General features: G+C 47.6%; 2 protein-coding genes across 3 annotated transcripts in view; both read right to left on the bottom strand.

The window, feature by feature from the left end:
- Positions 1-1216, bottom strand: part of LOC109312909 (zona pellucida sperm-binding protein 3-like) — an 8927-nt gene extending 7711 nt beyond the window's left edge. For both annotated transcript variants that reach the window (XM_019539263.1, XM_019539264.1), the window contains exon 1: positions 872-1216. In XM_019539263.1, coding sequence (XP_019394808.1) covers positions 872-935 — 64 coding nt within the window. In that variant the 5' untranslated portion in view covers positions 936-1216. The remainder of the gene's footprint in view (positions 1-871) is intronic.
- Positions 1217-8649: 7433 nt separating this feature from the next.
- Positions 8650-17698, bottom strand: part of GAL3ST1 (galactose-3-O-sulfotransferase 1) — a 29539-nt gene continuing 20490 nt past the window's right edge. The window contains exons 2-3 of the mRNA XM_019539261.1: positions 15722-15855; positions 8650-10620 (exon numbers count right to left, since the gene is read on the bottom strand). Coding sequence (XP_019394806.1) covers positions 9471-10620; positions 15722-15849 — 1278 coding nt within the window. The 5' untranslated portion in view covers positions 15850-15855 and the 3' untranslated portion in view covers positions 8650-9470. The remainder of the gene's footprint in view (positions 10621-15721; positions 15856-17698) is intronic.

The raw sequence follows: 17698 nt of genomic DNA, 5'->3' as shown, positions 1-17698 counted from the left end.
AGGGGCGGTGGCATGGGCAGGGCTCCAGATGCATATCAGAGCTGCTCAGTGGCACAGAGCAGTTCAGGGAAGAAGGCAGCCACAGCTAGACTCATGTCTTGGTGAACAAAGGGGGCAGGGCGAGCTCCGATTTTCCATGATAAAAAACCCAAAATCAGATGCCTCAGTTTATAGGTATTTATAATTTATTTTATTATAGTGACCGAGGCACTGGTAGGCTTCCAAAACTGTAGTTATAAAATTGATAAAACATTGTGTTTAACTGATGCCTCTCTATAGAGCGGCATTTTGTTTTAATTGCAGAGAAACACAGATGGTGGGGGGGTTAAATTAGAAAATTGGTTATTGCAATTATCCTTTCCAGGCTACATTAGTGCAGGGTCCTGAATTGGACACATTTCAGTGAGGAAATGTTCCAGTCCTACTGAAATTAGTGCATTACAGAAAGGGGTGTGGGAAGCCAGGTTTTAGAAATAGCCCAGGAGTTACTCATACACTGGGTTTCTATTAGATGCTTAACAGTTAAGAACAGAAGTACACAGTCAAAGCAAACAGCTCCTATAGGAAAGGAGTGTTCAGTGTTGCCAGATCCGGTTGTTTTAGGTGAAGACTTACAAGTATTTGATGGTTTTATAGAGAGAGACCAGGTGCTGGAATTTGGATTTTCATGAAACAGAGCTCTCATTCACAGGAAACTACAAAAACATGACCCAAGAACATACAGAGGGCAGAAGCCCAGATAGCAGGCTTTTTTTTTTTTTTTTAAATGGTTTTGAACTTTGAGCCAGTTTTGAGGTTTTTCAAGCAGTTTTGCTACAGAACATTAGACCCCAGGTCAGAGCTGCAGAAACTCCGCAGGTGGGGAACTTACCTCTCTGAGCAGCAAACACTGAGCTCCAGGCAAGCACCACCAGTAACTCTTTCCACAGCCCCATGATGTCAGACTCACAGTCCTAGTACCAGAACATACATTCACAGGAGAAATTATAGGTGTATATCTTCTGACAAGCAACCTCTGTGCTCAGTGCCAGTTCCTTATACTCCACAGCCCTCCCAGTCAAGACCTGCTGAGCCCAGCAGCCAGCGCAGGTGCTAGGAATTCCCCATTCGTTTCAATCAGGAAAGATCCCAGCCCAGTTGGCAGAGCAGCTTCCAGTTCCCACTCACAAGCAAATCCTACTGTTTGCTGCAAACCCCTCCCCTGCTAACCCAAGCCCAGAGAACAGGCAGGTGAGTCCCCTGCAGACATGCCCCATTGGGTTAGGCTCTAGGGAGCTAGGCTTTCAGATGCCTAAAGGAAGTCAGTGGGGCTCTGGGCACTGTCTAGATTTGCTGCTACACAGCAGTTTGCCCTTGGTTGCAATTTCTTGGCATAGCCTTTGCAGAGCATGCTGGGAGTCTGTCCCCAGTAAGGAAGCAACATCCATGTAGCGAGTGGGGTCTGTGCATGAAGTGGGTGAGCTGAATGTAATGCTAGCACTGCCACGGGGCCTGATCCTGAATAGGGCTCCAGGACATTATTGGTAAATAGCAGCCAAGTGGAAGCAGCAGAATAAGTATCTTGATGTGAGACTTTCTCTGCCCTCCAGTGTGGGATGCTTTATCCATGTTGAAAAGCATTTGCTGCTAGAGCTGAAGCTGCAAAACTTCCTTGTGGAGATGAAGCTTATACCACTTCCGTAAGTAGGAGAGGCTCTTTTGGCAAAAGGAATTTGTTCCAGTACAACTGCATCCACACTGTGGCTGGTGTTTATATAGTTATAGTGATGAGGGGTGGGGAACGGGTACATAAGTGTTATTCTTTATCAACCCATACTTTGTTGACCTATACATCTATGCCAGCAAAACTTGTAAGTGCAGCCCCCTACTGGGCTGATACATGAGGAGGTGCTGCTTTTTCGGGGTTCCACAAAAGAGATGTCCTGGCAGTCTGGAGTAATTAAAATCCAACTTCTGAGCATGCTAGCCCTGGTATCCTGAACAAACATCACCAGGAAGGTGTCCCCACATTCTGCGTTCCTGAAATCCCTCCCAGTTTCTTCCAGAGGTGGCAGGCTTCACTTTGTCTCTGACAACAATGCTGATGTGCTGCCACGTTTCAGTGGTAGGGAGTATGCATCCCACTTAGGCTGTGAAGTGATTAGATTTCATAGATTTCATAGACATTAGGGCTGGAAGGGACCTCAGAAGATCATCGAGTCCAGCCCCCTACCCAAAGGGCAGGAAGTCAGCTGGGGTCATAGGATCCCAGCAAGATAAGCATAGCAAGTACAGCAATCTATACATGTGGGGTATTAACAGCAGCTGCAGGACTGGAAAGTCCCTGACAGTAGTAAAAGTGAGTAGCAGTGCCAGCACCATATGCAACTAACCCACTTCACCTATAGACCCTGCTTCCTGCATGTTGCTGCTGACAGACTCCCAGCATGCTCTGCAAAGTAGCTGCAAGGCAACCTGGATTGATTATTAGATCTTGGAGCTTTAGCTGCAGCAGTGACCTATTTTAGAGCTTCACTCTGCCCTTGCCCATGTGCTTAAAGTTAAGCATATGAAGATGTGTAGAACAAAGCCCTTGATTCTCTGTACAGCTACCCTGGATGGGCCCAATTCTGAATGGGACTCAGGTCACTGGTCTGCCACTGACCTGCTGCGTGATTCTGATCAAGTCTATTCTAGTCTCAGTGCTGCAGTTTCTTTATCTGCAAAGCAGGAGCAATAATACTGGCCCACCACTGAAACATGCTTAAGGAGCCTGGACTAAAAAGCATTGCACAAGCTTTATTCTTTATCAACACTAAGATCTTCTAAGGCAGGGGTATCAAACATCTGGCTCATGGGCCAGATCTGACCCATGGAGCTGGGACATCCAGCCCACAAGGCCTGGAAAACCCACCTCCAGATCCAGCTTGCAGGACTGGAAATTTGATAGTGGGGTAAGAGGCACCGGTGCTAGCCCCTGGAACAGCCAGCACTGCTGTGTTGACGAGGGCAGCGCTCTGGAGGTTAACACTGCAGTTACTTGCCCTGCTGCCAGATTTCCTGTTTGGGATCTCCATTGGGGAAGCAATTCTGCTGCAACAAGGTAAGTAGCAGTGGCATTAACCTTGTGGATGCTGATCCTGCCAACCTAGCACCTCTGGCTGCTGCAGGGAGTTAATGCTGCCATTACCTGCCCAACCACCAAAGTTTCAGGCCAAGATCCCCACTGGGGACACAATCTGATAGCAGCAGGGCAAGTAACAGCAGCGTGAACTCCTGTGGCTTCCAGAGTCACTGTGTCAGCAGGAACAGTATACAGAGAGTTAATGCCACTGCTACTCACCCTGCCACTGTAGTTCAGCCCTCAAGAAATGTCATGATTTGGAATGGGTTTATGTGGCCTCATGAGTTTGACTTTCCTGCTCTAGGGGATAACAGGTTTTAGAAAGGGAGTTTACTTCATTTGGTGATATAAGCCCTTGGGCCCTGGCAGACAATAACTTAATGACATGATGGGATCTGATCCTAGATCCCAAAAGTCATGCACCCTGCTGTGCTACATGGGTATGGCAGAATGCATGAACTTAAGGACTGGATTTTAGGGAAAGTTGCAAGCTGTACATGATGCAGCCCTGCATGGCATTGTCAGGCCCATGGCTCTGCAAGTGCCAGGCATGGGAAAGTCAGTCATTTCCCCCACTTAGTAAGATCAAAGCCATGTGCCTGGTGGCCATGCATGCTCAACTCTCCCGCCCAGCACTGGCAAAGCTGAGTGGAGGAAGCTGATTAACTCCCCTTGGTTGGCACTTGCACTGCTAAGTGCCTGGCTTTGAATTTGCTTGACAAGGGGAGTGGATCAGCTCCCCCTTCCTGCACATTCAGACCCTCCTAGGCAGGTTCGCATTGCCCTGATCCCCATGTCAACCATCAGCAGTGGAGACAGAGCAGGACCCTTAGCAGTGCCTGTATCCCTATTAGGGCCTGGCCTAGCCAGGTCCAGATCACCCGTGGCTCCTGACCTGAGTCCAAAATGTGCAGCTGCACGGCCAGGCTTGCTGCAGGTGGTGGCATACAGCAGAGCCCAGCCCAGATAACTGCTGGCTCCCAACCCCCTTCCCCAGAACATGAGTCCACGGCACGGCCAGGTCAGACCCATACCTGCACTTTGACTCTTGCTAGGAACTGGGTTGTCTCCTCTGCAAATGGCCAGGGTTGCAGGGTAGAAGCCTCACCTGGCAGAAGCTTTCTGTCTCCAGTGCTCTCTGCCTTAGGGCTGGGGGTGGCGTGGGCCCTGCACAACTGGGGGGAAGGTAGCAGGGATTGTTAGCCTAGTAACCAGAGCCGGAGCTGCTCCTGCAGCCCGTGCCTACTGCTGGAGGGCAGAGAGGTGCCTGCTTTGAGGCGCACCAAGGCTGTATGAAATCACTTGGTGGGCTGGATGTGGCCCGTGGGCCATATTTTGCTGGCACTGCAGACCAGTTGGGAACCTCAGAACAGGGTCAGTAAAACATCGTCAGAGAGGGAGGGTGAGCAGGAGTGCCAGAGGGAAAGCTGTTTCACCTCTGCCTGCATAGGAGAATTGTTGGGAGAGCCCAACAGTGAGAGTCTAAGAGACTGTCCATTGCAAGGGGAGTTAGCAACAGATCCCAGAATTAGGAACAAGAAGGGGGAATTGCTGGGCTGGACTTCAGCAGGGGGACACATGAAAGGAAAGTTAAGGAGGGGGACACTCAGCCAAAAGAGTCTTTATGGTGTGGCTCCGGCAGAAATAAAAGAACACAGTTGTTTATGATGCAGGACTAAGGGAACCCCCTCCATCCTATCAGCTCTTGTGGGATTTCCTCACAAGGATGTACATAAGCAGGAGAGGTCAGGAGCAGGCAACTGCATCTGGTCTTCCCTCTCCATGTATAGAGAAAGACACCCAGTGGAGCAGGGAGCCCCTGTCCCAAGAGGCTGCTGCCCTCACAGTATCTGTCCCCTGCTGCTGGGGTGAAGAGGCCCCTCCTGACATCCAGGCAGAAAGAAAGAGACTGACGCGAGAACAGCTAAATGGTTCTTATATTAAAAACTGTCAAATATACAGTATAATTATCTTACAAAATTATAATTATTTTATTTCTCATCTTTACAAACAGAGTAGAATGTTAAACACATGCACCAGGACTATTAATGGGACACGCTTGGCTGTGGCAAGGAGAAGAGGTAAGTGCTGCCCTTTAAATGAAAGGCTGCTAGATACTGCTTATCACAGTCAACAGCAAGGCTAGGGCCCCCATCCTTTTTCAAAAGGACAGGCTATCCATGCAAAGCACGGATCCCAGCATGCATGCCTCATCCAAGCAGTTTAAAGATAATGGAGTGCATCCGGGGAATTCCTATACGTATAGGACACCACTGAGGAGTTGCAGCTGGCTCCATTGCCCATTGATTAGGTATACCTCAGGCCCTTGGTTATCCAAGCCTTGCACAACACTGGAAGCACTGCTGACAGCTAATGATGGGAGGGACAGGACAGAGATGTGCCAATCCAACTGCTGCTTCATGAAGTCAGCTCAAAGAGGGATTCAAGACTCATTGTTAAATCAAACTGCTACCTCTCACCCTCACCTCCCCTGCTAGCCCTGTGTTTGGAAGGGTCTGTCCATATGGGAAGCCTCTCACTCTGGTGCAAGTATGAACCTGGGATGTGAGTTGCAGGCAGTCACCTACTTGCCACCCTACCCCAGCTTCCAGCCATCTGTAGCCAGCTCCTTACACATATGCCATAAACCACCACATTAATATCTGCAATGTGAGCGCTAAAGCACCCAAGAGTTGTAGCTTCTGAGGGGGACCCAGCTGCTGACAGCTCAGCATGAAGCTGGGGAGAGATGGGCCTTTCGCTCTTGACTCACTCTAACTCATCCTCCTGTCACTTCAGAACCTTCCACCTGGGCCCTTGGATGATCAGTGCTGAAAAAGCAAGGAAATCAGGCTGTGTTACCACTCCAGCTCCTCTTGAAGGTGAGGAATGGGCCAACAAGCCTGGACTGCAAAGGCAATGACCTCTCTCAGGTGAAACAGGTGTGTTCTCCCTTCACTGAAAAGCCTGAATATTATTCCTGTCTCTCCCCTACCTCACTGGCTGTGCCTGAGGGAGTCCTCAGCTGCTTCCTTCACAAACTCCAGTGTCTGTACAGACAAGTGAACTGTGGACTAGTGCACATTCCTCTCTTCTGTATTCATAGGAAATCAGCACCAATTGGTGGCTCCAAAATCCTTCCCTTAACTGTCCCAGCCAAACCAACCAGGAGGTATAGTGTTCCCTGAGGCTGCAAAGAACATGCCCTCTTCACCCCAGAGGCAATGGCTTTCCCTTTTTTGCTTTTGTTGAGCTTGGCTGCACTTCCAGGTATGGCTGGCATGTCATCCCCCACCCCCTGCAGCTAGGCCACGTGCCTTGTATAGCCCAGAGATTCATAGCTCTGTGGCTCTACCTACGCTGTCCTGGAAGTCCTCCCTGCTGTTTAGTGCCTGCTCTCTCTTTCTCCTTTTCCTGGCTCCCTCCTAAGACTTTTGTGATAGTTCCTGGTGCTGCTGTACTCAACCCTGTCCCTTGTCAGGTTGATATGCATTTGCATTATCGTAATATAATTTTTTACTTGTTGGATGCCACTGCTCTTTGGCACCATCCTGTTGTGCTACAGAGGTACAGAGGCTGTGGTGCTAGCAACCCACACTTATAATGATCATCAGATTGGCAGCTACTGAAAGTTTGTTTCCAGTTCCCTTTTGCCCCTCCTGGGCTCTTTCCCTCTCAAAGAAGTGTGAAAGCAAAAAAAGAAGGCAAGGGAAAAACCCTCCCCCATCCTCTTTACAAGGTCCTCCCCGTGTCCACACCAATTCTCACCAGGTCCCGAAGTTTATGTCCAGCTTCTCCTCTTTGGGGAGTGGCACCACGGGGCCTTCTAACTGGTGAAACCATTGGATTTGAGGGTGGCAGGTGGGGAAAAAATTAGGCAGCAAGACCTGAACTGCCATGATCTAATGGGAAGACAGGCAGCTCAGAGTCATGAGACCACACAGACCCAGTGAATACTATACACACATCTTGACTGGAGCTAAGGATTAGACTAGAAAAGTACTAACCTACAAACTAAAACACAGGAGCTTTCAGCTAATGTTCTGTCACAGTGTGTCTACACTGCTTTGACAGTATCCCCAAGAGTGCCACCAAAGCACCCCCTTCCCATTCTGTGTGTGTCTATTCCATCAAGAAGGATGAGAAGCTGGCTGAGTATATCCATTACCATGCTCTCAAGAACTCTTTCTCTAGGATGCCTGAGAGCATCGGTGTGGGAAGCTCTCAGCATGGCTTCACTACCTCTTTCGAGGATCAGCACACGGGAGCAGGAGGCAGTAGGCAGGGGGTTTTCCTGGGAGTGTTGCACAAGTGGTATGAACATACCTCTGGTGAATAGCTTTTTCCTCCCACATCTCTGCAGTGAAACCTTCAGAGGCAAGAGCTGCTGAAGACTGAGACTTGGCTGACAGAGATGGCCCACTGGACTTCTGCTATATCTGCTGTTTTGGCTTAAATCTGCCAGTCTGTTTATGAACCCTAGGATCACACAAAAACGTACACAAGGCTTGTGCTTTTATTTTTATAAACACTCTCAAAACTCAAATGAAAGTTATTTTGCTAGCTACTAGTCAATAATATGTCATAGTGACTTATGGCCAAGTACAGACTGCATGAGCACAGTGAACTCCATAAAAACACGAGGCGTTTGGACTAGTAGTAGCCTGAGCTAGTAATAAAAACCACTCAATGTGGCATATATCATAGACAGACTGCTCAAAATCAGTGCTATGGGAGAACCAGTTTGATTAAATATGACCCACTAGCCATCTTAATGTATCTAAATACAGTCCACGTTGGCACTATTTCATTCACAAAGAAACGGTCTGAATCAGTGCAGTTTGAAAGTCTTAGTTATTGTGGTCAGCTGATGTCTGTGATGCAGATAATAGTCAGCATATGGAATTATTTTGACCACCATTTTGACTATATACAGGCCACATGGAACTGCAGTCTATAGGCTAGAGTGAATCAGTGCAAATTTCAGTCTTTAGAATGGACTGAAAATATCGAGTGTCATCTCTTATGTGAACCAGCGTGTGACTTGTGCAGTTCTAAACAGACATACAGATAAACGGGCAGGTCAGATTCACATACACAGGCACCAACACACTCAATAACAGATCGGTCACACGCATAGCACCAGTCACTGTCACAGATCAGTCTTATATCACCCACAGTTACAAACCTAGAGGTATTAATACTCACTATAATGTAACACATACAGCAACACATAATACTAGTCATATGTCAATTCCTTTCCAATACACATAGATGTATATACATACCCGACAACAGGCACACACAGTGACACATATCAAGATATCAATATGCACTGTAATATACTACTTCTACCCATCAGATACACCCAAACTGGTCTTCACACTCTTCTTAATGGACTGTAATGCAAATCTCAGACTTACAGCCCCAAACACTGGTAAACCTACTGGCCAAATATACTGACACCAGCGCTTGCATTTTCCACACACACACACACACACACACACACACACACACACACACACACACACACACACACACACACACACACACACACCCTGAGTACACCATGTACTGTATCAGTCTCTCATTCACACAATGAAATTCCTTTACACATTGCAATGTATTGCACAAACAATTCTAGTAGCCAGAGTAAAGCTTGAATGCAGAAAACACATATCTGAAGAATCATACACACATCAGTAGGCTGAAACACACAGCCATAGCTGTCAGGCACACATATTTGCAACCCTGTCTCCTGTGTGCTCTGTGGCCAATCTATTACTATTAATGCATGTTTAGGGTACAGACAGGAGGGATCCAACTGTCACAAATACTGCCTCCGACTCTTTCAAAAAGAAGAAAAAGCTCCCTTGAATAGAAAACCATAACTGATGAGTAATATGTAACTTGTTACAATGTCCTGTGTTCTGTTCTTTCTTTTTTAGGGCCTCCACTCAGCTAATGCAAATTTAGACAGTTAGACTGCAGCCCAGATCTTCTCTCTCTGCCGTCCCTGCGCCCTGAACTTGCCCTTGGAAAGAGACAGTGGAATTGGTTGACCAAGGAAAGATCAAGAGAGTTGGTAGTAGGGTACTAGGTAGAAGAGTGGCAGCTGCTTTTATTACTCCCACCCACATGGGTCTCTAACCATATTTCCCAGGGTAGCCAGAACTTCAGGATGGGAGTCAGTCTCTAGCTTGCTGATCCCTGCTGGAGTCTCAAGCCAGTCTGCACACGGTGATGCATTGTGTCCCATATCCAACCAATGGATGTAAAGAAGAAACAAAAACAAAAGCACCTGGTTCTTCCCTTAATGGGGGTGGGACAGTAGAGGCAGGGGAAGGGGATGGCTGCCTTTCACTTGTTACCACTTGAGGAACTCCCGCACATGACTCCAGAGTTTGGTAAGCCAAAGGTTGACACCCAGGTCAGTCAAGTACTGGATCTCCGGGGTTAGCATCTTGCGGCACAGCTTTCGATGCTTTTTGTTGATTTTCTTCTTCAAGTTGTAGCCCAGGATTGATTTCTCCCCCAGTGGTTGCCATGGTTGCATGGATGACTCCTGGATAGCATTGGCATCCACTGGGTGGCCCCCATCAATGCATATGCTCTTCATCTTCTCATTCTTTTGCTGCAGCTCAGCCACATCCTTTGCCATCCGTTCCCGCCCATAGGCATCTACTTTGTGCCAAAAAGTGGTGTTGAAATAGCGATAAAGCTTTGCATCAATGAGGTTCCAGGAGGTGGCCTTCTCATAGAGCTCATTTGTCAGTTTGGAGACAGTGGAGTCCTTGCGGGCATTGAGCTTGAAGTAGAGGATATCCTCCAGCTCCCAGCACAGAAGGTCCTTCAGCAGCACCAGAGACTCATCAAAGTACTCCAGCAGCATGACCAGATGAAAGCGCTGGTCTATCTCTTGGATGTACTCGTCCACCAGAGGGCTGTTGGCATTCATGTTGTTGTCATAGCCTAGATCAAAGAAGAGCAGGTTCAGGAGGTAGTGAGCATTGAACCCATTGGGGTCATAGTAATGCCAGGGGTCGCGGAGGAATTCTGCTAGCTTGTCTTCACCCAACAGCTTCCAGGTGAGGGGGATGACACGGCCAAAGTAGTGGAAGGAAGACTCAAAGAGGTAGGCAGGGTCCCGTAGCACTGTCAGGAAGATGGTGTCAGCAGGCAAGAGCTTGCGTACCTCCTGGTAGTGGAACCGCATATGGTTGCAGATGATGTTGAAGCACATGCCAGGGTGGTAGTCTTGCACCTGACTCCGCTCAAAGTAGGATGGGTAGTAGAAGTCATTGCGGCCATTGGGGAATGCAAATTTGAGGCGGTGCTTCTCACCAAAGCGGAAGAGGATATTGAGGATGGTACTGCTGGCTGTCTTGTGTGTCTTCATGAACATGACATCAAACTTTGGCAGGCATGCCTGGCCTGGGGAACTGTGGGTGCCATTTGCTGTGACTGGCACCCGGGCCTGGGTGGGGTAAGAAGAGCAGGAATAGGGGATAGGAATCCTGGAGGAAAGAAAACAAAAGGCACATCTGTAAGGGTTGGACCTACAGACTGGCTTTGCTTTCACACTACAGTCTCATTATGGCTAACCACAAAGACCTTGCAGAGAATGGATGCACATTTCTAAGGGAATTCAGCTCTGGTGAGCTGGGCTGGCTTGATTGTCCTGAACAGGTATAGTCCAGAGAGTGTTATCACAAATTTTCTTGCATACCGTACCCCTTGCTACTGCAGTGATCAGCTCCATGATGAAGAGCTGAAAATTTCCCTCAATGTTTGTACAGGACCTTTCACTATAGTTTGTGACTCATTTAGCCCTTAGCCTTTTTGCTATCACTGCCAACAAGCACACCAATAGTGATGAGGCCACTTGCTGAACAGAAACTTGACAGATCAATACACTGTAATATAGGCCACTGGATAGCCACCAGACAGTAATCACTTTAGTTATTACTGTCTTGGACTCAATTAGAAACAAAGGCATAAATGTGAAAAGCTCACTCCCAATTCCCGAGGAAGACAGTTTCCACAGAACTAATAAACATTGCACAAATGCAGTAAACTAAATTCTGCTTTAGTTACAACCAAACTAAAGTCACAGTCATAAATGAAACTATGTGTTCATCTGTTCAGCTAATCCTACAGCCTTAGGCCAGCATCTGCCTTTGATGCTGCAGTAAAGCAAACTAATTACAGTCAAGTCAGAGACGATTTCTCTGACGTTACTCCATTTCTACTGTGTAACAGGGATCAAAATCTGGCTCCTTCACTTTACCTCTCTTTACTTTGTGAAATCACAGTAGCTGACATTGTTTGATTTTATATCCTAGCTCTTCACCAATTTTAATCTGTAGATGGCAGCAAACTGTCACTTGAGTTTCATCATCTCCATACTTACTCACTGTTCATCTGTCTGTCTGTCTATCTTAAGAGTTTTATCCCGCTCCCCATCTTTATAGTATTTGAATGCCTTCCACACAGAATCAACAGCAATAGCAAGATCCACAGGGGACTTCACAGAGCCTCTGAAACTTCTTCCTTTTGAGGTCACAACTCAATTTGGGACAGGAGCATTGTCATCGGAGGTTTGAGGATGGAAAAGGTAGTGACGTGGCCCCTGTAAACCCTGCGGACATAGTGATCTAATCTCTCCTCTTTCTGCCAATTTGTTAGGGGATGGGGGTCTGGGTCTATGTCATGAAAGGAGTATTTCTCCCTGGGTTTGCAACAGTGTTTCTGATTGGATTTAATATACTTCTTCTACAGGCTCCTCCATTTACCCTAGGAATTGAAGGGGATTGTCTTCTGTGATTCTGCAGGAGCATGGAGGTTTAACCATTGCACACTTTCAGTAATATCCAAGTGCACTTTCCCTTCCCAGATCCCTTTCCATTAGAAAGATCCAGTACCTTGTACTGAGTACAAAGGATTTCCTGCAGAAAAAGATTTCATGAAGGCAAATTGCAGTAATAATCTTAAAATGCCCAAGGCTGGGGAGCACATTGCCATCAGCATATGTGATGGAAGGGGCTACCTCTTTGCTCTTGTAGGTATGGTTTGGACTCTGGTCTTCTATGAAATGAGACAGATAAGTCTCAATCCAGTTCCAGACCACAACTGTCCACATCCAATTGCCTCTACCATGACTGACATTAATAGCCCCTTTGTCAAGAACAACAGGACTACTTAGTGAGACTGGGCACTGAGCTAAGTCCACGAAAACTGAACTCATTTTTCGCCCTTCCAGGAAGAGGCACTCTCAGAGTAGCATGGCCCATTACAAGTATGGCTATGGGCAGATGCAGCAAAGCATATCTCCCTTGCCCCACTGCTTTGCAAAAGGTGGGGTTCAACTTTGCTATGGAGGATCTACATTTAAGGGTAAGGGGAGCTCCATCTCCATGGCCTTTCTAGTCTTTCTTCAAGAACTATCAACAAGCCGTTTATGACATAGCAGCTTCATGTTTGCTACGTATTTGGATGCTGGATGCTGACTTTAACAGGCACTTTAGGGCTACATTTTGTTTTGTATTATATACACAGGTATGGCCATGGAACTGCAGGCTTTGATACCTGTGCACAGTTTAGGAGTCAGTTTTACCCTGCAGCCAAACAGAATCACCTAGATACAAGATACACAACCTCTGGCTTATGCTTCTCCTTCTGGCTCCACATAACACCTCTTCTTAGCTGCTGGGGGGACCAGCTTCAAAAGGAGGGTTTGAAAAGGGTCTGGGTATTGACTAGCGTGTGACCTGGAAGTTAAAATATTTTTGTAGGAAGCAGGAGATGTAAATTCCAGCCCATCTCTGACTTTCTCAGTCTAACACCTGGTAGCCATGGTTCTTCTGCTGCAGCTGTAACTTTGGGACTTACACAGCCTTATTCACATACCTGGGTGATCCCATTTTGCAGTGAGCTGTCCAGCTAGAGCACAGCCCCATTGAGCATAATCAATGGGTGTATCCAGGCTTGCGCACCTGGACCTGAACTACAAACTGCAAGCACATGCCAAAACTGTAGTTTTGTGGCTGAGTATATGCCATTTAGACTCATAAAGGAAAATAGGATTTTGCTCTTACTGTGATTTGGTATGAGATGGACTGCAAGGAAAAACAAGCAGCAAGAAAAACTGGCTCAAGATAAGCTAGCCTTTGAAAAACACTTACAAATTACTGTAAGATAATGCTGAAATGAACAAGACCTCAGAAGACAAAATGATCAAAAGGACTGTAACAGTTTAAAAAGGGACCTTGTCAAGATAGAAACACCTATTTGCTTGGGATGTGTTCAGGGATCAGAACAATGATCAATGACTAAAGTCATTGAAGAAGCTGGGCATAGCTAGGTCCCTACTGCCAGACTGGTATCTTTCTTTAGGTAAGATGGACATGAGCATGGACTGTTTGTTGCTTTAAAATCTTTTTTCTCTAAATCAGTGATTCTCAATATTAGCACTATTAGGGGTGTAGACCAGGGGTGTGCGAAGCAGGCCCTATTCGATTCACATTGGATTCAATTAGTTGATTCGGATCACTGTCTCTGATTTGATTTGGCTGAATCCTAATCTGAAGATTCGATGCTGATTCAGAGAATTAGTGATTCGGACAGAAACACAGCTTTAAAAGTTTTTTCTACATACCTCGAGGTAGCAGGTATGTAGCCCCCCGGCTCAGCGCTCGGCCGCAGAGGGACCCCAGGTGTCCCCCACAGACCCAGGAAGCACCAGTTGCCGAGCTGCGTTGGGGTGCAGGAGGGGCCCTTGCATGCTCTCCGGCAGACCCGGAAGTGGACCGGAAGTGCTTCTGGTCCACTTCTGGGTCTGCTGCTGAGCCCTCCTGTGCTCCTGTGGGACACTCCATGCGCCCCAGCATTGCAGCATTCACAAGCCGCCTGCTACCTAGAGGTATGTAAAAAAAAAAAAACATTTAAAGCTGTGTCTATGTCCAAATCTCCGAATCTTTCCAAATCTCTCCAAACTGCTTCAGAGGGTTCCAGTTCAATTCGGAGAGTTTAAACGGTCCTCTGATTTGATTCGGATTAGGAGATTTGGCTATCAAATCGAATCAGGGACCGAAGCTTCACACAGCCCTACTGTAGACACCTACACATTATAAACCTAGAGATTTCAAAGGGGAACCCAGAGTGTCAAAAACATTCTGATCTGTTGTGGTGTTTTTTTGCAACAGATGAAAAGGTTGAGAGCCACTATTCAAAAGGTTTAGCTCCCACAGCTAAAATAAATCATACTTTTGTTTGGGATACCTTAGTCACTGCATTCAGCACTGGTCTCAGACTCTCAGGACACGTCCAGATGAGCGTGACCATGCAGTATGTGGTGCTGCAAACACATCTGCAACACCACATACCACACAGTCAGGTATTCTCTGCACTGCAAGGGTGTGCTGCCTGTGCGTGTGCTGCTCCATTTTTTTCCATGGGTTTTTTTGACCCCTGGATATCCAGGGGTCAAAAAAACCTGTGGAAAAACAGGTGGAGCAGCACACGCACAGGCAGCATGCGCTGCTGAAAAACAGAGCTGGGCTGCCTGGAGCTGCACTGCAGCTGCTAGCCGGGTTCCACCTGGCAGGATCACTGCTGCTGCAGCACTGGGAGGCCCCCAGGACCCCTGTAAGGCTGCTGGGGCCAGCTCAGTGCTAGCCCCAGTCTCCCCTACTGCCCCTGGTGTAATTTGACACATGCCAAAGCACACATGGCATGGGCATTCCTGGGGGATAAGTAGCTGTAGTGCAAGGTGCGCCGCTGCTACTTGAACCCAGGGAATGAAACATCTGTGCTCGTCTGGCCATGACTTCAAAGGCAGAAGGTAAGGAAGGTGACATCTTAGTCTCTAAAGTAGTGGTTCTCAAAATTTTTAGACTCAGGGAACCACTGGCTAGATTCAGGGCACCCCTCAAAAAATGCTAGCTCTTAGTTTTCACCCATTTCTTGATTATGGAAAAATAATAGAGCAATTCTTCTATTGCAAAGAATTCAGAAAGACCACAATGGGTCAGAATGCTTTTGGCACTATGGACTCCTATTTAAAAACTCTGGGTTTAACAGTGCTAATGTTGCATGGCACCCCAGTGCACCCTTAAAAGAATCTCATGGCACCCTTGTTTCCTGAGTTTTCTGATAGTGGGAAAACTGTGTACTTCCACCACAGATGGCATGAAAGGGCATGGCCTGACACCGGGAATGCAGGCAGAGGGACCAAGAAGACAGAGGTACAATTAGCCCTGAAGTTGTGACACTTGCTTTGTGACATTCACTTGTGTCCATTAGAAAGTGGACATAGCATGCCCCCCCAATTCATTTCACACAGGCCATGAGCAACCATCAAATAGTTACAACTTTAATTCCTGGGCTGAATCAACATAGGATCACTCAGTTACGTTGTAGAAAAAGATTCTGGCCACATTTGCCAGCCCCTTGGGCCAGCCCTTCCCTCAGCCTCACAAATCCTTTTGGCCTCAGCAAGAACATTCGTACAGGTGAGGACCACCTTTGCTGTGTTCCATCCTGAAGAAAGCATTTCTGCATCAGTTTGGTATGTCTTGAGGACAAGCTGTTCTAGTGGAAGAACAGATATGGACTCACTCTGTCATGCTGACTTGCAGAGGTGGAATGGCATAGGAGTATAGCAGCAGCATGAAGCTGGTCAGGAGGGTTCCCAGGACAAGTCCCTTACACATGGACCTCCAGTGTTTCTTCTGGTGCAGCATCATGGTCACCTGCAAGTCCCAAAGAGAAGTGAAGTTAGCATGGCAAGCAGAGAAGCCTTCAGTAGCAACCTTGTCATCTGCGCAGAGACAGACTGACTGACTGGCTGAGAGTATGGCAGAGGGAGAAGCGAACAGGAAAAGGACAAAGGAAATGTGGGAGGATAAACGACAGTGAGCCTTAAAACACCCCTGGGAATAAAAGCTGTGGAGGTCTGATGCTGCTAGTCTGGTTCCACAGGTAAAGACAGTACTGTACACAAACATAGAAAGAGGAGTTTCCAGAACTGAGTCGTCCACAAGCTGGTTCCAAGAGGCAGAACACAACCCTGCCAGTTAAGGGTGGAAACAGACATTGCCTTTCTTCACCTTTGTGCCACCACAATTTTTTTTATAGCAGCACAAAGGGCAGGCAAATAGACATCTGCTGTCATGCCACAAATGCCCAAAATTTGTGGCCATGACAGAAACGATAATAGACTGTGCTGCTTTATTGCAGCAGACACCTGTTTGCTTGGCGGTGGGGAATATGGGCAGCCAGAGCCCGATCCTGCACACAACCCCTCCTGGGAATTCCTGAGCAGGATCGGGCCCCTCAAGCCCCTGGAATGCCTGTCTGCCTTTCCTCTTTTACAGAGATGTGCCCTGGGAAATCCTGGGAAGTGTCTCAGTAAGCAGGGAAAGCCAGGGCTTCCCTGCTTATGGAGACACATCCCTGGGATCTCCCAGGCATCTCTCCATAAGTGAGGAAAGCTCAGGGTTCCCTTTTTAAAGAGATACATCTGGGAGACCCTGGGGGTGTCTCTCTTTAAGTGTGGAAAGCCTGGGGTTCCCCAGTTCTGGAGATAGAGCCCTGGGGGCACGGTGATGCAGGAACTGAGGAATTCCTGAAGCTCCATGCTGGGACTTGTGCTGGGTCCTGTGCTGAGCCATGTTTCCTGCAGAGGCTGGGACCTGCACTGACCTGTTCCTCTACACGAAGCATGGGTCAGTGCGGGTCCTGGTGTGGAGGTACGGGTGCTGGGGATTCTCCAGGTCCTGTGCCACTCCATGCCTCTGCACCATCCTGTGCTGACCCATGCCTCCATGTGAAACATGGGTTGGCACAGCATCCAGTGCAGGTCCTAGCATGGAGGCACAGGTGCCAGGAATTCCTTGCCTTCCACACCACCCTTTGCCTCCTTGCCAAGATCCGTGCTGACCTGTGCTTCATGCAGAAGGATGGTCGGCATGGTCCCAGCAAGGAGATGTGGGGCAGCAAGTAAGGTGGGGAATCCCCTGGCAAGGGGAACACATTGCCCCTTGTCCTGTATTGGACCCCTGCCTGATGTGGGACAAGGGGCAGCATGTGTTTTACCCAATAAAGTAGATCCTCTTCAGTTTGATGATATCTGTTTCTACATCACCGTACCAGTGTGCTATACCCACATGTAGACCCACATGATCACTACATTGCCATAATGCGCCATACGGCAACGTAGCACATTGCTACGTTGCCATAGGGCAATGTGTAGATGTGGCCTATGGTGCTCAGATAATGAGACTTAAGATAGAGCAAAGGACACAAGGGACTGTGATGGGGGAGAAGATGAAGAAAATGAAAGAGTACTTCTGGCAGATGGAGATAGCGTCACAGAGTATGTCTTAGTTATGTTTGAACTTATTATTTTTAATAATTCTTTTCTCTGTTTCTCCCATCCATGCATCTCAAAGCACCATTGTTTGCATTTTACAATAGGAAAGCTGCAGCACTGGAGAGTGGGGAAAATTTCATAGATTTCATAGACATTAGGGCTGGAAGGGACCTCGGGAGATCATCGAGTCCAGCCCCCTGCCCAAAGGGCAGGAAGTCAGC

The sequence above is a fragment of the Crocodylus porosus genome, unplaced genomic scaffold (assembly GCF_001723895.1).
Source record: "Crocodylus porosus isolate Cpor-Errol unplaced genomic scaffold, CroPor_comp1, whole genome shotgun sequence".
In the NCBI taxonomy this organism is placed as follows: Eukaryota; Metazoa; Chordata; order Crocodylia; family Crocodylidae; genus Crocodylus; species Crocodylus porosus.
The sequence above is the reverse complement of the archived record's forward strand: the minus strand, read 5'-3'. Positions and strand labels throughout refer to the sequence as shown.